Source organism: Bufo gargarizans, chromosome 7 (assembly GCF_014858855.1).
Source record: "Bufo gargarizans isolate SCDJY-AF-19 chromosome 7, ASM1485885v1, whole genome shotgun sequence".
NCBI classification, from domain to species: domain Eukaryota; kingdom Metazoa; phylum Chordata; class Amphibia; order Anura; family Bufonidae; genus Bufo; species Bufo gargarizans.
The window spans coordinates 186336876-186358516 of NC_058086.1; the positions used below are offsets into that span (position 1 = coordinate 186336876).

General features: G+C 44.7%; 1 protein-coding gene across 1 annotated transcript in view; it reads left to right on the top strand.

The window, feature by feature from the left end:
* The window catches only part of APPL1 (adaptor protein, phosphotyrosine interacting with PH domain and leucine zipper 1), a 52125-nt gene extending 30928 nt beyond the window's left edge, over positions 1–21197 (top strand). The window contains exons 12-22 of the mRNA XM_044302323.1: positions 434–476; positions 2063–2119; positions 6235–6323; positions 14696–14878; positions 15018–15064; positions 15651–15825; positions 15904–15940; positions 17722–17868; positions 19070–19120; positions 19201–19290; positions 20003–21197. Coding sequence (XP_044158258.1) covers positions 434–476; positions 2063–2119; positions 6235–6323; positions 14696–14878; positions 15018–15064; positions 15651–15825; positions 15904–15940; positions 17722–17868; positions 19070–19120; positions 19201–19290; positions 20003–20152 — 1069 coding nt within the window. The 3' untranslated portion in view covers positions 20153–21197. The remainder of the gene's footprint in view (positions 1–433; positions 477–2062; positions 2120–6234; positions 6324–14695; positions 14879–15017; positions 15065–15650; positions 15826–15903; positions 15941–17721; positions 17869–19069; positions 19121–19200; positions 19291–20002) is intronic.
* The last annotated feature ends 444 nt before the right edge of the window (positions 21198–21641 follow it).

Here is a 21641-nt window from a genome sequence, read left to right on the forward strand (position 1 = left end):
GCAGTTTGATCTCCACCAATTAGACACGTGTCTTAATGGGACAACCCCTTTAATCTGTGAAACTCATTGGGATCATAGGAGATTTGTTTTTGCAATATCCACATGTGCTTCCCCTAGGTGATAGTAGATGCTACAATGGACTGTTTCTATAAGAGTAGTTTGCTATGCGGCATCATTCTTGTAGAAATTTCTGTGATTAAAAAAATCTTTTCCATTGACCCCTGTTTTGGAATCGAGCACATGGATTTCTGCAAGCCCCACTCAGATAAATGGGTCGGTTACAAAGGTTTGTGCAACAGATCTGCTGTGTGTGAGTATCTCTCCAACTTCCACAGATTAGATTGGAGACAGATGTGCACATGCACACCCACTTCCCTATTCTTTCTGCAGCTTTGCAGATGTTCAGGAATAATACATATGTTTTTGTTTGCAGGTCTGTAATTCTGCAAGCAGAAAGCAAGAAGGATAGTGAAGAGGTACAGACATCTTAGCAATGTTTTCTTACATAGTTCCAATATTTCCCGTATAGAATAACTGAAATCACGTCTGTACCATTGCAGCAGGGTTTCTTTTTGTCTTCGTTTGTAAGGTAAAATATGATGCAGATCAAAGACATGGATAAATCTAAAGAATAAGAAAAAAAGATGCTGTGTTAATCCTAGGGAACCAGTCACGAGATACTTGCCACCCGAACCAAGCACGGCATAAAATCATGAGAAGCTCCCTGGTTACAAAGTACTTTATTTTACGATACAGCTTTTCAGGGAACGCAAGCCGGGAACAGGGACATGCGGCAGAGAGAGATCCTCATGACTTAGTCCTGTTCCTGGCTTGTTTTTAACCACTTGCCTACCGTCTTTATACATCGGGGAGGTAGGCTGCTAACTCTAACCCGCCGCTTAAAAGCTGCGAGTTACATCGCCCCGTGGCTCTGCAGATTGCTGTGACTGCACTGTTGTTAGACAGCTGTGGTCACAGTTTAGATCCCGGAGACAAGCCAAAGTGGTCTCCAGACATTGGATTGCAGTGACAGCCTTTCTTCACAGCTGACAACCTATCAGGAGCATGCTCAGCCAGGACCCTTGATGTGAGAGCCACCCCTACTGGTTAACTGTAATCCTGCTGGCTATCAATTAACCCCTTCCTGCCCTGAGTGTGGCAGGAAGGAGTTAATCCACTTTTTTCCATAAAAAAAAGTAAAAAACCAAAAATTTAAAAAAGTTAACTATATTAGTTTTAGCAGTAATGTAGCAGACTACTTACACACACACATTTCCCCCGTTTTTCTTTCATCAAAAAAATAAAATAAAAATGTTGATTTTAGCAATAGTATAGTGGACTTTGTGTAAAATATACAAACTTACACTTTGTTTTCCATTCTTTCATAAAAAAATATAGGTATTCTTTTTAGCCTATATTTAGCTTTTTAGTGATTTTAAATATAGAAACATATCTTTTTCATTTATAAAACAAAAGCTGAAAATGTTCAAATTTCACCAAGTTCAATTCTTTAGTGGATCAACATAAAAAAAAAAAAAAAAAAGTTTCTAATGTTTTGGCAGTGTACAACATCTGTTCTGGCATTAGGGTGCCAGAGAAACTGAAATAGAAAAATAGGCCACTGAAATCCAAATTGCGCTCCAGTCCTTTTGAAGTCTTGCGGTGGGCCCAGCCAGTAGATAAATTACAGAAGTAGCATCTATTTTTACAGTACAAGCATATGATATTGGTTTTAGAAATGTTTTGCCTCTAAATCTTTTGTAACAGGAAAAAAAAATAAGAAAGGAAAAATAAAACATCATAATTTTCAAAAATTTTCACTAAATATTTTTATTTTTTAATCTGTCATCTAATGGCACAAAAGTAAAAATCTAGTTAAACTGTGTTTTCCATGACATGCCGCAGTATTTCGGAGTAAACTATTTGCTTGCAACTAGAGAGACGGCCCTGGTTTCATGCCACCCATGGTGCAGGCTGCATATGTCTCCTGACAGGTTCCCTTTAATGTACTGTATCCCATCGCTGTGGCAGTAACGTTCACTCTTTTTTGTTCATGTTGCAGTGGATCGCTACGATAAATAACATCTCCAAACGTATATATCTGACAGAGAATCCTGAGGTGAGTTCTCGTACCCTGGAGACGCTATTCTCGCCAGATGTTGCAGAATTCCAGCAATTTCCTTTGATACTTTATTGGATGTGAATATTTCATGTTCGAAATGGAGCAGCACGAAAAGAATGGCTTCATCTGCCACATTGCAAAAGGTTCTTTTGTGCTTGTCCCCAACTGATGACAGACATAAGTAGCTGTGGAGTGTATCAAAGCGAGAAATCATTACAGAGAGCTGACGGTTAGATAATTTCCTTACGTCCACCTTTGGATTCTCTGATTGGCCTAAGAGCCAAATTTGTTTAACAATCCTAAAATTCAAATTTAGGGGTAATCAATTAATTGGATATGTCATAATTGAATGTTGGGTCTCTAACTGCAGGGACCCTACAGATATGGCCTGTTCCACTCTGAAAAAATAAATAAAAATCTGCTTTAACATTTAATTTACACCATCTCAACAATGAATAAATTGTCAGGTTTGTGTTAGGCTACTGTCACACTATCCGGCTTCTGATAATACAACCATCTGCATCCGTTATGAACTGATCCGGTTGTATTATCTTTAACATACCCCAGACAGATCCGTCATGAACTCCATTAAAATTCAATGGGGGACGGATCCGTTTTCGATTGTGTCAGAGATCCCAGGACCGAAAGCAACCCGCAGTATGCTGCGGTTTGCTCTCCGGTATGAGAACGAAACGGAATGCATTTTGGAGCATTCCGTTGTGTTCAGTTAAGTTTTGTCCCCACTGAGAATGAATGGAGACAAAACGGAAGCGTTTTTGCTTTTTCTCCTATGACAGCACCCCTGGACAGACCGCCTCCACCTCCTCAGGACAGGAAACAAGAATCAGAACCACCTTTTAAAAGAGGAATCACCCCCTCTACCTCCAGTTTTGTTTCCTGTCCTAAGGGCCTTTTTTATGCCTCTCACCCCCCCCCCCTCCCATTCTAAAGTTGTTACTAAGGGTTCTCTGGAAAATCAGAGAGGAGGGAGCCGGTGATTGTTATAGCTCCTTTTTGGCCGAGACGGGTGTTGTTTTCCAATAGATGTCAATAGTGACCCCATGCGTGCTTCCAAAATCTTAGGAGCTTTTCTCTAAAAGTCCAATCTTTCACCCGGAGGTGAAAAATCTGCACCTGACTGCCTGGTTGTTGAGAGGGAAATTTTAAAGAAAAGAGGTCTCTCTGGGGAGGTAGTTAACACTCTGTTGGCCAGTCGAAAGAAGGTCACTTCTGATATCTGAGAGTTTGGAAGGCCTTTCTACTGATTCGCCAAAAAACCTGTGGATGTGCTAGAAGTGCCTGACATCCCATTCGTATTAGATTTCCTACAAGAGCACCTTGAAGGTCCAAATTTCAGCTTTAAGCGCTTCGTTTGAGTTTAAGTTAGCGGAACATCCTTGGGTTAAGAGGTTTGTGACAGCAGTGTCCAAGTTATCTCCGGTCTGTAAAAATAGAGTTCCTCCCTGGGATTTAAATTTGGTCCTCTCTACCCTATTGATAAGATCTCCCCAAAGATGCTGTCCCTTAAACTTGCGTTCCTTCTGGCCATTACTTCGGCTAGAAGGGTTAGTGAGATCTCTGCTCTCTTGGTTGACCCTCCCTACTTGGTAATCTTGGAAGATCGGGTGTTGATTTCTACTGATCCTTCTTTTTTACCAAAAGTCTCTTCACTGTTTCACCGTTCTCAGGACATAGTGTTACCTTCCTTCTGTGCTTCCCCTCAAAATAAGAAGGAATCAGAATTCCATTGTTTAGATGTTAGGAGGTGTATTTAGCAATATTTACAGGTCACTCAGCCTTGGAGGTCTTCCTCACGTCTGCTGCTTTTATTTCGGGGAGCTAAGTAGGGATCTGCAGCTTCTTCTCAGACTATTGCTAGGTGGATTAGACAAGCCATTTCCTTAGCCTACTCTTCTAAGGAAGTTGTTCAGCCCTCCGGGTTTGGGGCTCGCTCTACGAGATCAGTCTCCACTCTTTAGGCACTATAGACTTCAGATACCTTCTAATGAAGGTCTTACCTTTGGCCGTAAGGTGCTTCAGGCTCTGGTCCCACCCTAGATAGATTTTCTTGCCTATTCTCCAGGGGTGCTGTTATGGGCGAAAGAGAAATATTGGATTATACTTACCAGTAATCAGTTTGTTTGTTTTTTGAGACTATGACATAACCCCTCGATTCTGGGTGGTAGACAAGTTGCAAAAATCCACGGCACTCCTTAAAAGTGAAAACTTGGCTTGAGAGGTTCTGAGAGAACCGAAACGATAATATGTTTCTTAGTTCTTAAAAAAAGGACTGGAGGTAGAGGGGATGATTCCTCTTTTAAAAGGCGGTTCTCTTTCCTGTCCTGAGGAGGTGAAGGCGGTCTCTCCAGGGGTGCTGTCATAGGCTCAAAGAAAACCGATTACTGGTAAGTGTAATCCAATATTTTCCGGTACTGAGACCCTATGACTGATCTCAATACCGGAAAATATTAACGCTGTGACAAGGGGACATCCTCTGTGTCTGGAGGAAAAAAGGTTTGTACACAAGCATAGAAGAGGATTCTTTACGGTAAGAGCAGTGAGACTATGGAGCTCTCTGCCTGAGGAGGGCGAGAGGGGCCTGGATGTATTTCTGGAGCGTAATAATATTACAGGCTATAGCTACTAGAGAGGGGTCGTTGATCCAGGGAGTTATTCTGATTGCTTGATTGGAGTCGGGAGGGAATTTTATTCCTCTTAAGTGGGGAAAATAGATTTGTACCTCACAGGGTTTTTTTTTTTTTTTTTTGCCTTCTTCTGGATCAACTTGCAGGATAACAGGCTGAACTAGATGGACAGAACGTCTTTTTTTTAGCCTTATAAACTATGTTATGTTATGCTAGCGTGAAAGTAGCTTTAAAGGGAATCTGTCACCACATACCTGGATATTAGTCTACATTAACTTAGATGTGTGAGGGTCTCCTGAGTAAAACACTCTTCCTTCTATCTCGATTGGTGCCGCGTTCCGTAGAAACTCTTGTTTTTCTGATATGCAAATTAACTGCTTGGTGCAATGAGGGCATCACTGTTGCACCTCATTGTACCGAAATCCATTCTCCTTATTGCTTTAAGTGACTGGGCCAGGCATAGGTGATCTAATCAACTCCAACCCTGTTAATTTGCCTCTGGTATCGGCTCACACAGGCCTGTACTCTGTGTGTGCTGATCCTTATGGCGAACGCGCAGGCGTGATAGTACACCGGAGTCGATTAGATCGCCTCTGCCTTGCCCTGTCACTGAAAACTCGGAGGGGTGGTGCGAGCAGCAATGAGATGAAACGGTGATGTCCTTATTGTGCCACTCTTAAAAATTTGCATATCACAAAAATAATAATTTCACTGGAATGTGGACACCAATGGAGATGGGAGGAAGAGCATTTTACTTAAGAGGCCTACACACATCTAACAGTTCATTTAGATTGATGTGCAGGTATGTGATGACAGATTCACTTTAAAGGGGTTATCTGGGACTTTATATTGATGACCTGCCGATCAAGGAGAAGCTTTAAAGGGAGTCTGTCACCAAGTTTTCATGTTTTGGACTGCTTATATAGCGTTCTTGCATGCACACACACACACGCAATTATAATAGTACCTTTGCTGTTTTTGTCCCATCTTTATTTCCCCTATATCTATATCACCTATTTTGGGGTATTTTGTGAGGTCGTTTGCAACTTTTTTTCAAAAGGAAAATAATTTTCACTGGAGATGTTGTCTGACTCCTCATGGAGACCTAACCTAAATGTGTCTATATGTTTAATATTTCTATTTAATTTACTCAAAGGGTCACTGAATTTTCAGAAAACGTTTGATACGTCATAGAGATATATACAGTTTTGATTGGTGGTAGTCTGAGCACTGAGACCCCCCACTGATGGCTAGAACGAGAAAAGAGAAGCGTTGCAGGAGACAGAAGTTAGACCGGTCCATAGACTTTCTTTTGAGCCCACCTTGTATCATCTCTTGAAGCAAGCGTGTGCAAGCACTTCTCTCTCCTCAGCGCTCAGACCCCCACTAGTCAAAACTTTATCTATGACATATCAAAAGTTTTCTGAAAACTTGGTGACCCTTTAATATTGAACATTTTTAACACAGGAAACTGCTGCCAGGGTAAACCAGTCTGCCATAGAAGCCGTGACTCCATCTCCATCTTTCCAGCAACGACACGAGAGCATGCGGCCCATGTAAGTTACCCATCAATGACTCCTCAAAACAATCTGAATGCTTTTTCTTAGGCTCAGTTGCTCGGAATAGTGATTTCTAAGCTTCAAAAGAAAGTTTTATTATTGACCTTTGGAATCTTAAAGGACATCTGTCTGCAGATTTGCACCTATGACACTGGCTGACCTGTTACATGTGCGCTTGGCAGCTGAAGGTGTCTGTGTGGGTCCGATGTTCATATGTGCCCGCATTTATGATAAAAATGCTTTAATATATGCAAATGAGCCTCTAGGAGCAACGGGGGCGTTGCCGTTACACCTAGAGGCTCTGCTCTTTCTGCAACTGCCGCACCTCCTCCACTTTGAGTGACGGGGCCAGTCCTGATCATGATTTCACTGCTTGGTCATGCCAATCAAAGTTGGAAGGGCACAGCATTTGAGCAGAGCCTCTAGGTGTAACGGCAACTCCCCCATTGCTCCTAGAGACTCATTTGCATATATTAAAACATAATTTTTCTCAGTAATGCAGACACATATGAACATGGGACCAACACAGATGCCTTCAGCTGCCGAGCGCACATGTAACAGGTCAGCCAGTGTCATAGGGACAAATCTGCTGACAGATGCCCTTTAAGAAAAGCCTGCATGCTTTGAGTAGGTGACGGGTTAATTGCAGTTATGTAGGGGCACATATCTATCCCCAGTCCCGAAGAATAAGCATAGACTCTGCCGTCACTGCAAAGGCAGGATAAAAGGGGCGGCAGATTAAGCCTTTACTATTTCTGAATAGACGGTGGCTTTACCTGGTATTCATTTAAGAAGCAATAGTCCTAGATAAATCTTCACTGGTAATAAGACACTGTGAAGATGTGACCTCTTGCCCACGGGGTCTGAGTTATTCGTGTTTCTTTCTTATCTTTGGGAACAATTTCAAGTCAAATGTCATTTGTTGAACTTTGAGTTTGGACATTTTCTAAGTCTGAACTGCAAATTTATTTTCCCCGAGAATATGATTGATATTCATGTCCAGGGGGGAATAAAGTTTTTCCTTGTGGGGACCCCCAAGTCAGTGTAGGCCGGAGTGTAATAGGCTGAGCATGCAAAGTAGCTCTCCTACAGGAAGAAGGAAAACTGTCTTTCTAGTGACATAAGGAAGCTACCCCTCCAATAGGTGGCGCTAGAGAGACAGTTTTCCTTTTTGTCTGGAGGAGAGTTACTTTGCATAAGGCCTCATGCACACGACCGTTGTGTGCATCCGTGGCCGTTGTGCCGTTTTCCGTTTTTTTTCGCGGACCCATTGACTTTCAATGGGTCCGTGGAAAAATCGGAAAATGCACCGTTTTGCAGCCGAGGCCGTGATCCGTGTATCCTGTCCGTCAAAAAAATATGACCTGTCCTATTTTTTTGACGGACAACGGTTCACGGACCCATTCAAGTCAATGGGTCCGTGAAAGAACACGGATGCACACAAGATTGGCATCCGTGTCCGTGATCCGTGGCCGTAGGTTGCTTTCATACAGACGGATCCGAAGATCCGTCTGCATAAAAGCTTTTTCTGATCTAAGTTTTCACTTTCCGACAGTATATTCTAACACAGAAGCGTTCCCATGGTGATGGGGACGCTTCTAGTTAGAATACACTGCAAACTTTGTACAAGACTGCCCCCTGCTGCCTGGCAGCACCCGATCTCTTACAGGGGGATATGATAGCACAATTAACCCCTTCAGGTGCGGCACCTAAAGGGGTTAATTGTACTATCATATTCCCCTGTAAGAGATCAGGGCTGCCAGGCAGCAGGGGGCAGACCCCCCCCCTCCCCAGTTTGAATATCGTTGGTGGCACAGTGTGCCCCCACCATCGCCCCCCCTCCCTCCCTCTATTGTATTAAATCGTTGGTGGCACAGTGTGCCAACCACCATCGCCCCCCCCCCTCCCTCTATAGCAGTAACATTGGTGGCAGTGTGCGGTCTCCCATTCCCCCCCCCCCCCCATCATTGGTGGCAGCGGAGTTCCGATCGGAGTCCCAGTTTAATAGCTGGGGCTCCGATCGGTAACCATGGCAACCAGGAAGCTACTGCAGCCCTGGTTGCCATGGTTACTTAGCAATAGTACAACAGTAGAAGATTCATACTTACCTGCTTGCTGCTGCGATGTCTGTGAACGGCCGGGAGCTCCTCCTACTGGTAAGTGACAGTTCTTTAGCAATGCGCCGCACAGACCTTTCACTTACCAGTAGGAGGAGCTCCCGGCCGGACACAGACATCGCAGCAGCAAGCAGGTAACTATGAGTCTTCTACTGTTGTACTCCACTGCCACCAATGTTACTGCTATAGAGGGAGGGGGGGGGGGGCGATGGTGGTTGGCACACTGTGCCACCAACGATTTAATACAATAGAGGGAGGGAGGGGGGCCGATGGTGGTTGGCACACTGTGCCACCAACGATTTAATACAATAGAGGGAGGGGGGGGGGGGGCGATGGTGGGGGCACACTGTGCCACCAACGATTTATTACAATAGAGGGAGGGAGGGGGGGGCCCGATGGGGGGCGCACACTGTGCCACCAACGATATTCAAACTGGGGAGGGGGGGGGGTGGTTTGCCCCCTGCTGCCTGGCAGCCCTGATCTCTTACAGGGGAATATGATAGTACAATTAACCCCTTTAGGTGCCGCACCTGAAGGGGTTAATTGTGCTATCATATCCCCCTGAAAGAGATCGGGTGCTGCCAGGCAGCAGGGGGCAGTCTTGTACAAAGTTTGTAGTGTATTCTAACCTGAAGCGTCCCCATCACCATGGGAACGCCTCTGTGTTAGAATATACTGTCGGATCTGAGGTTCACGAAGTAGCTCATATCCGACAGTATATTCTAACATAGAGGCGTTCCCATGGTGATGGGGACGCTTCAAGTTAAAATATACCATCGGATTGGAGAAAACTCCAATCCGATGGTATAAAAGAACTCCATACTTTACATTGAAAGTCAATGGGGACGGATCTGTTTGAAATGGCACCATATTGTGTCAACATCAAACGGATCCGTCCCCATTGACTTGCATTGTAATTCAGGACGGATCCGTTTGGCTCCGCACGGCCAGGCGGACACCAAAACGACTTTTTTTTTCATGTCCGTGGATCCTCCAAAAATCAAGGAAGACCCACGGACGAAAAAACGGTCACGGACCCACGGACCCCGTTTTTGCGGACCGTGAAAAAAAACGGTCGTGTGCATGAGGCCTAAGGGTCAGTTTTACATGGCAGATAATCTATCGAGCGCTGATCAACTTGCTGTATGTTTACATGGAGCAATCCTCATCAGTGGGGGCAGAGTGGGAACTTAAAGTGACCCTCATGTTGTAGGTGGAGACAAACTGATAGAAGGTGTGGCCAAGCCAAGCAGGCGGGGTCAGCAAGGCTGGTAGGGCCAAAATGCATTCAATGAGCCTTTTTCACTTGGCATGTCTAATGTACAAGTAAGGCCGAGTTCACGTCATCGTTCATTCTTCCGTTCTTCTGATTTTGTCAGAAGAACAGAAAAAAAACAAAAAAAACGTATCCTGTAAAAAATAAATAAAGAAAAAATTAGTGCATGTAGGAGCACACCCCAAGCAACACATAAGAAAAACTGAATACAATGTAAATTTTTACGTTGTGTATATTGTGACATTCACTTTGTGACATAATAGCTATGTTAAAAAAATATAATAGCTATGTTGTCTGGGTCAGTACGATTACAGCAATACCAAATATATATGTAGTTTTTATTTTTTATTTTTTTTGCATTTTACTACTTGCACAAAAAAACTTGTGTTTTTTTTAAGAAAATAATGTTTTTGCCTTGCCGCATCCCTTTTTTTTATTTTTCTTTCTATGGAGCTGTGTGAGAGCTGGATTTTTGCAAGATGACTGGTATCATTGCCAATAAAAACTATGGAGTGCATTTTATTATGCGGTCAGTAGGAAACTGACAGGCAATCTATTAGGCTGGGCCTCTAAAAGGCATACGCTAAGGGCAGACCTTTGGGCCTTCATTAGTCCCCCTGCTGCGATATTAAGACATTGGCACCTTGAGATTGCATTTGCGGCAGTCCCAATGAGTAACAGAGTTAGCCCCTACCTCCGAAACCACTTAAATGCCGCAGTCTCTATTGACCGTGGCATCTAAATGGTTAAACGGCCAGGCTTGGCACTTCTGCTTAATCTAAGCTGGGACTTGTAGTGTGATATGCCTTGAGGGCAAGTTGTACTTTTTAATGGCACCATTTAATATTGCATACGATGTAGTGGAATTGGGGGGGGGAGAAACGCAATTCCGACAAAGTTTTATGGGTTTTGTTTTTACAGTGTTCCCTGTGCGGTAAAACTGACCCATTACCTTCATTCCCTGGGCCAGTATGAATACAAAAATACTACATTTTATATAGTTTTTTTTTTTTGTTTTTTTCTGTATTTTAATAATTTAAAAGAAAATAAACTTTGGGAAAAATGTGTGTTTTTATTTGTATCTCCATGTTCAACCGAACGGCTTCCTCAAACTCGATTGCAGGGAACTGTTCAGACCCCCGGGGTGCTGCGCTCCCAGGGAAACACGTCTCGGATACCTTGGTTGCAATTGGCCCTGAGGGGTTAAACGTTAAGGATTTGGGTTATCGACAATCGCATACAATATATATGCTGTCTAAAACAGCAGGCACCCAGTGGCTACAGCACCCGCTCAGCTTCTGAGTGGACGTCATGTTTTAAGTCCTGACTTCCACCCAATATGTATGGCGGAGGTCGGGAAGCCTGCAATGTGTCTTGGATTGTACACCGTAATACACGTTGCAGGGCTGGCGGCCCACTGCATATTTAAAAGGCAATCGGCCCACATTGCAAATCTGCTCCTGATCATCAGAATCGGATGAACGATTGTCGGTGCAATCATTGACCCCCACCCCCATACAATTTGCGTTGTTGTCAACAGCACATCCTTACAAACTTACACAAGGCGATGTGCTGCCAGTAAATGATGTTGTGCCCACATAGAAGATACTATGAAGTCTGTCATCATTGTACACATTTACACTGAGCAACGATCTGGGACGAACGATCATTCATTATCCCGTGTAAATGGGCACATGTGTCTGAATGTTACTGTGAGTATTGGCCTGTGTGGTGTTCAGGCTGCAGAACTCTCTGCGTGCTCCTGAAACTAGAAGAAGTCTTGCAGAAAGTTCACACAGTTCCCATTGAGATCAATGTGCTGCCGTTAATGCACGGATGTGCCTGGTCCTCCAGAGCAAGAGACGCCTTTGCAGAGAAGGGTCCTGAATCGTCCTCCCCGCTCTGTTTATTCAGAATTGCCTAATAGGGTATTTGAAAATGGGTTTTCTAAACCAGACAACCCCATTAAACATCTGAACGGCTTTTTATAATTACTGTCTAGTTCCAGTTTCTTACAGAGAGTCCAAGATAGATTACAAGGGAATACTTGGGAGAGTTGGCTGTCTTCTCCCTCTTCTACTTTCCACTGCCGGAAAATCCTCTGAGATAATAGGGTTTAGCTGTGATCTTGTCATATGCTATAAAAACCACATGTAACTGCCCATCATACGCTGAGGATTCATTAGAGGTTACTTACTGCAGACTGCCCCTGCCCACAGCTGGCACCCGACGTTTCTGTAAATGCTGCGGAGTCCTGATATTGGCCCCAGTGATTGAAAGCCTGTGTCTTGCCTTACAACCTCTGTACACTTGAATGGGCTGTGTTGTGATTCCTGACCCAGCCTCTGAGCAGGAGTGGCGCTGTTTCAGGAAAAAACATTCAGCAGAGCACAGCATTGGTGAAGTGCCGACCAAACTGATCAGATGCTGATAGGACATCTGTTCAATATGTCATCTATGCATCTAGTGAAGAAAGCCCTGTGGTGTGCTGCCTGCAGTGATACATTTAGCAAACAGTTATATAGATACGCAGAGGAATGGCTACATTCGATGTAATTGTATCCATTTGTCACCAGTAAGAAGTATTGGGTCTGGCTTCTGGATGCAAACAGACTCATTTCCATTCACTGACTTAAAGGGGTTTTCAGAGACTTTATAACTCATAACCTATCCTCAGGATAGGTCATCAGTGTCTGATCGGTAGGGGTTCGACACCTGGGACCCCTGCTGATCAGTTGTTCGAGACAGCAGAAGCGCTCGCGCTAGCTCCATGGCCTTATCACAGCTTTTTCTAGGCCGAATGATGACGCTTTCATCGATCACGTGGCCTAGGCACAGCTCAGCCACATAGAAGTAAATGGGGATGAGCTGCAATACCAAGCATGACCACTATACAATGTACAGCGCTGTGCTGGGTGAGCTGGGAGAAGGCCGCGGTGCTACTGCCAGTGACTTTTCAAACAGCTGATACGTGGGGTTCCCGGTGTCGGACCCCCGCTGATCAGATACTGATGATCTATCCCGATTTTATAAAATCCTGGAATACCCTTTTAAAAGGGTTGTGCAAGAATGGTGGGGTTTGACAAACCCTACTGCTTGGCAGGACCTGTTGAGGGAAGCTTACCTCCTCCCTGTCACTGGTTCCCTGCTCCTTCTCCTCCAGGCCTGCCATGCTCTGCTGCGCTTTCTTGCTGTAAACATCTGGTTTGACATCGATGGTCACATGATGTGAAATGATCACATGCCGCAAGGGGATCCAGTCTCCACCGTGGCCAGTGATGGAGTGAGGGAGCCCAGCGGAGAATCGCGGAGAGTAGTGGGGAGCCAGTGCTGGGAAGCGGGCAGCTAAAGCTACTTTCACACTGGAGTTTTGGCTTTCAGTTTGTGAGATCCATTCAGGGCTCTCAAAAGCGGTCCAAAACGGATCAGTTTTGCCCTAATGCAGTGATGCCACTTCCGTCCCGCGAAGCTGTGTCATGCAGCCCATTCTTGCACACAATTGCAGTACTATTATTAGTTATGTGGCGCAAGTGCTTTTAAAGGTTTAATGGCCAGTCGGGTCGGGCCCAGCCTCTGTGCCTGACCGGTGGCGAAGCACTGCCCCAGTTAGTTACGTAACCTAAACACCACTCCCGGCCCGCCCCCATCCATCCGGCGCTGTGATGATCCAGACCTGTGACTTCAGCGCCCGGTCTCTCAGGACCACGCGGGTTGAGGGGATCATGCAGGCCCACTGCGCACGCTGGATGACGGGATTGTGCGAGAACAAGGCGGTGGGAGCAGGAGGTCTGTGAAGGATGTGACTGGCGAGGTGTGGTAGTGGTGGAAGTGATTGGACCTGAGCCTATTTCTTAATATGTGATCACTTTGTCTGGTGCCCATGTGGGCCGCCTGGGTTGCTCCTCAGAACGTGCTTAGCAATATTAATGAGGAAGAGAGGACTCCTAATATTGCACCACAAGGCATTTCTAGAGTTTCCGGCATTCCACTTCTTAGTCTTGCTATGTCCAGAGATGTGTCACCTGAGTAGTAATGCCCAGAGATTTGCCCCTTTCACAGGGGTAATGCTCACATGTGCCCCCTTTACAGAAAAAATGTCCAGATATTTCCCCCTCCACAGTATTAATGCTCATATGTGCCCACTCACAGTGTTTGCATTTTTTTCTGGCAAAGCTACCTGGTTCTGGCCCGCAAAATTTATACCATGTCTAGTGCGGCTCTCAAATGAAAAATGGTTGGGCACCACTGCCCTAATGCATTCTGAATGGAAAAGGATCCGCTCAGAATGCATCGTTTTGCTGTCCGCTTGACGAAACTGAGCCAAACGGCACACAATGTAGGTCAAAGGGGACAGATCCGTTTTCTCAGACACAATCTGACACAATAGAACACAATGGTGTTCTAGACGGATCCGTCATGGCTATAGAAGACATAATACAACCGGATCCGTTCATGATGGAAGCATGCGGTTGTATTATTGTAACAGAAGCGTTTTTGTGTTTTTCTATGACTGATCCGCAAGAAACGCTAGTGTGAAAGTAGCCTTAGCTTCCCTTCACAGGTCCAGCCAAGTGTGAGGGTTTGCTAAAACCCCTCCCCCACCATTCTTGTATAACCCCTTTAATTCCCCAGTGTATTGTTGGCCAAACCACCCACTGAGAATGGAGCGGTTCGGTGAACAGTCTTAATGTGTATGGGGATCTCTGACTCTCCCCTTACATGATGTTGAGGGAGGGAAGGATTGGGTAAAGTGAATATTTTTGCCTGATCCGTTCTCGTCTATCCCCATTCACAACACATACACACTCTGGCGAACCAGACATACCGGTATATGTATATGGGAAGGGAAAGCTGTTGACTGCTATTGAATGTGTATGGGCGGCTTTAGGAACTCCATGGGTGTACATATAGTGTCACGGGGGACACCCTAGCTGGGATTTCAAGCACAACTGATCATGTCACATTTTCTTTTGCAGACAGTCTCGTCCTCGCAACACCCGCACAAACAGCACTGGGTCAGTGGGCTCTGATTCCTCAGCTTTAACTGCTCTCTCCCTGGACTCCATTGTGGCACCAGACACCCCAATCCAGTTTGATATCATTTCACCAGTCAGTGAAGACCAGTCTGGACAACCCAGGACTCCGGGACAATCTGGCAGGTACAAACAGGTTCTGTCATGCTCTTTATTGTTATAGATTTATATGAATATCTGTTTTTATTTTCCCCTTTTTATGACACTAGTGTGCCGAAGCATACATCAGTTCTGTATACCATGTGTTTTTTCATTTTTTTTTTAGGCGAACAAACCCTTTTGGAGAATCTGGAGAAAAATCTGAATCTGAAGGTAATTTTAATTTGAACTCTGCAAATTCAAACCGTGTGACAGTATTAGGTTTAGCTTTTCCCCATCAGTGTGGCTGTGGTGTGTAACTTTAAATTTTAATTATTTTTTTTACTGGGGTTTCTATATTAATGACGTATCCTCAGGATCAGCAGGGATCAGACTTTCAGCAACCCTGCCGACCAGCTCGGTGATCCCTTAGGCTTCTTCCTAGCCATTTGATGTCACGTTCATTGGTCACGTGCCTTAGGCGCAGTTCAGTCCCATTCACATGAGCCGTCAGCTGATGGAACTAAGGATGGGTTGGTCTGATTTTTAACCGCATGGATGACAAACTGTTGAAAATTATTAATAAAGACCAATAAAAAAAAGGATTTTTAGCCCAAAATTTGTAAAATGCAATGATTAATTTTATACTGACTGTTTCGGGGCAATTTTTTTTTTTTAAAGCATATCCATATAAAACAAGAAATCTAGCTTTCACTCAGCTGTCAGAATCCCATTAGCAAAGTAACACGGGAGCAGCGAGAAGCTGTATAATTCTGAGCCAGTCTGAATAGTTCAGTAATTATGTTTTTTACACATTTAGACTCAATCCTCCATCAATTATTCATTGTACGTTTCTTGGGATCTATGGAAGTCAAAGCGGACGACTGCCCAGAGGTTGTATATGAAACTATGCGCCAAATCTTAGCGGCCCGTGCAATTCACAACATCTTCCGGATGACGGAGTCGCACCTCCTTGTCACTTGTGACTGTCTAAAGTAAGTCGTAGACATTCATTACTAGTGCAAAGAGAATGCTGTATGTCTTATAACTCTGTTCGAACCATGTCCTTGTAGGCTGATTGATCCCCAGACGCAAGTGACAAGACTGAGGGTAAGTGCTGGAAAAACCGTGATATGAGTGTAAAACTGATCGATGCAATGGAGAGATGATTACCGGTGAGAGCGGTATCTGCCAGAGAAAGAGAACCATCTCACTAGCGCCACCCGTTGGAAATGGTTCCCTATGTGTGCCTTTTTAACAAGTCTTGGAACGTGACAAGGGAAAATAGCAAGCCATATCTCCGTCCATAGACAGCTGCTTCAGGGTCCTCATTAGTACTGATTAGGATTCTAGCTGGCTGAGTGCGATGCCTTGGATGCAGCTTAGAGGAGATGCTAGCTCTCCTTAAAGGGGTATTCCAGTTGTTAGAAGTTATTCCCTATCCAGAGAATAGCGAATAACTATTAGATCGTGGGGGTCCTACCGCTGGGACCCCTACCGATCACGAGAACCGGGGCCCTGTTGAAATAAAAGGAGCGGCCGGTTGGGCATGCGTGTGGCCGCTCCATTGATTTCTAAGAACGCTGTACTCAGCTATGTGCGACCGGCCACTCCGTTCATTTCAGGATGGCTGCAGGTGGTATGGGGCCCTCTGTTCTTGTGATCAGTGGGGGTCCTACCACTGGGATAGGGGATAACTTCAAGCAACCGGAATACCGCTTTAAGAAGATGGCTGTGTATGGAGACTTAATGGCAATGCATGGGAAAACAATAGGCAAAGAGGTACTTCCCAAGGAACGAGAAGCAGAGAGCCAGTACGTCCCCTCAGATATGCAATAAGGTAACAGGAGTATGTCTAGCATAATATCGGCCACCAGGGGGCAGTAATCTAATGCATTTTATCTCCATCTTCTATATTATCAGGGCTGCTCTCAATGATTTTAAGTGTAACCATCTGCTATATCATTGAGGGAGCTTTTTATCAGATTATCCTGGAATTAATTTTTTGCAAAGATAAACGTAATTAGTAGATCTCACCTGAAATGTACGGTATCTCCAGCGTTCTTGCAGATTGTAGGTTTATTAAAGTATGTCTCTCTCAATCAAACAATTAAGGGTAAAGTTGGTTGCCCTTCATTATGGGAGTGGTACATACTAGGGCTTGTGCACATGGACCTTTGTATAGAAGCAAGGATGCATTGATCTGGTAATGCTCTCTGTGTGCCGCCATATGGTGCTTCCATGAGGCGCCATATTAGGCTCTAGAAGCCAGGCATCTAGCAGAGAATAGCTCCAGACTCTGATATGCATTTTTCCTCATTGATTCTATGTGAATATGTGCCTGGAGAAACAAGGCTCCATACTAAATGAATCCGTAAACAGCAGTGTGCATGAACACTAAGGGAAATGGAGGTGACAACAGTCTGCTAAAAATGGTGTCCAGTTATTTTTGTACCAAGTGAGGCTGCAGCTCTGGGGAGATCAGCGTTTAAAGGGTTTTCTGAGATTTTAAAACGGATAGGTCATCAGTATCTGATCGGTGGGGGTCTCACACCCAGGAACCCCGACGATCAGCTGGTTGAGAAGGCACTGGAGCTTGCAGTGGTGCCGCGGCCTTCTCGCAGCTTTCCCTAGGCCGCGTGACATCACCTTCATCGGTCACATGGCCTAGGGGCAGCTCAGCCCCATTGAAGTGAATGGGGCTTAGCTGCGATACCATGCACAGCCGCTATACAATGTACGGCAAGGAGAAGGCTGATCGGTGGGGTCCAACCAACCAGATACTGATGACCTAATACCACTGGTTCTGTGAAGTACAATGTGGATGACAACTAATCTGCTTGTCAGTAGAGATCTGGTAGATCACTTACAATCATATTTGTCGATTCCAGTTTCCGTTACCAAATGTGGTTTTATACGCCACACATCAGGAGAACAAGCGTCTGTTTGGGTTCGTGCTCAGGATGGCAGGAGGACGGACAGAGGGACGACCGGTCTCTGTGTGCTACATCTTTGAGTCAAACAATGAAGGAGAGAAGGTAAATCTCATGTATTGTTATCTTCCGTTCAACTGGAGTGTGAAATGCTCCACCAGTCGGTGTTACCACAATGTCTCGATACTGTCATGGATTTGACTTTAATGGGCAACGCGCGCCATTTAATTTTGAGTGTCTCATACCTCTTTACCAGGTGTGATTTGGGGGGATCTGAATTGTGACGCTCATCAGTGTCCCTGAACTGGCAGTACAAAGAACAGGAAGTGTTTGCATGTTTACACAGGATCAGAGGCTTCTAAGCATGCCATTAAAGGCTATGGACACCTTCTGGGCAATTTTTTTTGGATTGCGTTTTACTCATTTTGGCCTAAAAATAATTTTTTATTGGTCTTTATTATAAATGTTCAGCTGTTTTTGAGATAAAAGGGTTAAACTCGATTTGCAGAGTATCGCTTCTCAGTTCCATCAGCTGACTGCTCATGTGAAGCCTTATCGCTGATCTCCTGAAGACTCATTATAACAAAGTCTCATCAAACTGATAAGTCTATGGCTTAGATCAGGGATGGCCAACCTGCGGCTCTCCAGCTGTTGCAAAACTACAACTCCCAGCATGCCCAGACAGCCTACAGATTTCAGCCTACAGCAGGGCATGGTGGGAATTGTAGTTTTACAACAGCTGGCGAGCTGCAGGTTGGCCAGCCCAGGCTTAGATTAATATTTATAAGGTCAGGAGATCAGAGATGAGGCGTCAGCTGATGGGACTGAGAAATGGTACTCTGCTAACTGACAGATTTTGAACCCTTTATATCTAAAAAATGGCAGTACATTTTTAATAAAGACCAATTGAATTTTTTTTTTTTAGCCCACATAGCCTTAAAAAGCAGATTTTTTTTTCCCCCTAAAAAAACTAAACTTTTTAGATTGCATTCTAAAAGTCCATAGGGTTCCACTAACCCGATGGAGACAAAAAGATATTTTTTTTTTGGTTCTCCATCGGGTCTGTATACATCGATATACTGCAAAAATAGAGGCCAAAAAAGTCTCAGCTTTTCTCACATAGAAGTCAATGGAGAGTCACGCATGTGTGGCCGCAGTACCAATCAGGATTAGGGGGACCTCTGTTCAGGAGATGCAGGTCCCACCCCATTAAAGTCTCATGCATGTTGAAATGTTATGCCTGTTTGAGATTAATACATGTGCTTCTAAATTCAGCATGGAGCTAATCTTCTTGATCCATCCACAGATTTGTGACTCAGTTGGCCTGGCCAAGCAGATTGCCCTTCATGCCGAGCTGGTAAGTGACTGTGTGTGCTTTGCAGTCCTTGTCCATAGTTGCTTTACAGACCCCACATCATCTTACTGTTTGTCTACTAGGACCGAAGAGCTTCTGAAAAGCAAAAGGAAATTGAGAAAGTAAAGGAAAAACAAGAGAAAGAAATCAACAAACAGAAACAGATAGAAAAGGTAACAGAGACGTACTGGGGTCTGAATATGAAGGAATGTATCGCCTTTATTTCTTACTTTTGCTAATTAAAGGGCATCTGTCAGCAGATTTGTGCCTATGAAACTGGCTGACCTGCTGCAGCTGAGGGCATCTGTGTTAGTCCCATGGTCATATGTGCCCGCATTGCTGAGAAAAGAGGTCTTAATATATGTAAGTGAGCCTCTAGGAGCAACGGGGGCGTTGCCGTTACACCTAGAGACTTTGCTCTTTCTGCAATTGGCACGCCCTCTCCACTTTGACAGGGCCAGGCAGTGTAACCATCATCATGATGGGGTGATCTGATAAATCACGTTTTTTTTATATGATGTAGTTGCCATATGGCTTAGGGTAGGTTCACACCTCCGTTTTACCGATCCAGCAGACTGTTCTGGAAATGGCCAAGCCGGATACTGCAGTTCACAGCTGGATCCCCATTGACTATAATGGGATCTGGCAGGGATCCAGTGGATGGATAGGATTATAGTCAATGGGGTCCAACAGTGAATGGCAGGATCTGGCACAGCCGGATCAGTTAAATATAGATGTGAACCTACCCTAACCTGGGGAAGAGTCTGCAAGATTTCAGTATTTTTAAGGAGTATCTGCATGATGGTTTAAGAGGGTTCACTGTGCTTTTCAATACAGGGACATGGAAAGTTTAATGCAAAAAAATAAATCTTCCTGTTGTTTCAGGACTTGGAAGAGCAGAGTCGGTTAATAGCAGCCTCCAACAGACCCAACCAGACGGGCACAGAGGGACAATTTGTTGTTCTCAGTGCCAGCCAGTCAGAGGATGGTGACCACAGCGAGGACGGGAAAAAGAAAGGGGAATCGGAGGCGTGAGACGGGACACAAGCAGAGACTTGTCGGCATAGTCCCTCCTGCTCATACGTACGGCACGAGAAGCAGAGCCAGAAGTAACCAGAGCTCTTTTATATGTGATTATGAAAGCCTTTTAGTTAATATACGCAGCAGTGCGGCGCTCTCAATGAGTCATGGAGCGGTGATTTCACTCCAGTGGAATCTGATTGATTTTTTTTTTTTCTTGTAAGAAATCCTAAGATACGGACCGAAGATTTGGGGTCTCGGTGGTTTTGGTGTCTCTTGCACTTAGCATTCTGCTTTTCTACTCCATCGCTGTTGGTCAGCCTTTTGTATTGTTGGTTCATAGCATAGGTTATTGCGTCTAAAAGAGGACTTCCTGGACTTCAAGAAGTTGTCTATGATCAAAGAAATTGCACCTTCTTCCTTCCAGACCTGTGAAGGGAAGCATACTTACCTGCACACTGTTGGTTCCATCCTGTTCTGTCTCCACTGCAATTCGGTCCACGCATGTAAACTTCTAGCATGGATGGTGCCACATGCATCGCTGCTGCAATGAGTGGCCTGATTGGTGGTGTGTCTCCAAGTGGCACATCTCCGCTCAGGCCAATCATTGGCTGCAGCGGTGCATGTGACCCCAGGCTGTAAGTTTACATGGTGGGACTGAAATGCTTTGAAGATAGCATGGGATGGAACCAACGGGGCAGGTAAGTATGCTTCCCTTCACCGTTCTAGTGGGGAGGGGAAGGAGCTAAAGAAAAATAAATGTTCAATCGTGGACAACCCCTTTAAGCATTGATGGCCTCTCCAAAAGAGAAGTCATTATTGTTTACTTTCCGGAAGTCCTCTTAAAGGTAATGCATCGCGGAAGGAACTGCATTGTTTGTCTACTATTGGTAATATACTTATGACTTACACTAGAGTCAGGCGTCAGCTGCCAAACATGGATCAACTGCAAATGTGACTATGGGGGAGATCTGTCAAAATTCGTTTGCTCATAGCAATTAATCAGATTCCATCTTACATTTTTTAGAAGTTCTCTGAAAAATAAAAGCAACTACCTGAATTGTCGCTGTGCAGAAAATCTCCAAAAAAGCATTTGACCTAATCTCCAAACACCGCCAGACGTCTTTGTATTTCCTGCTCTGGGAAAGCCGGGTAATCACCAGCGCCAGTGCACCCGCTATTGGTGTGGTTCCCTAGCTTTCCCAGACTCCTGAATGAGAATGCGAGAGCAGCAATGGCAACAGTTTCCTTCTAGAAAGCATGAAGGGGTCAGAGCAACATGTCCATTGCACTTTGCATAAATTGCATCAGTTTGTTGGTGTAGATGTCCTACAGTACCCAACGTGTGGCAGGTCATGCTAGGAGTTGTAATTTAGCATTACCCTGAAATTCCTAGGACAGGGACTGTTGTCTTAAAGAGATGGGGCATGCTTGGGGCTGTATTTTGCAATAGCTGAAGTCGCAGGTTGTGGACCGCAATCCTAAAAGGGACATTAAACCTAAG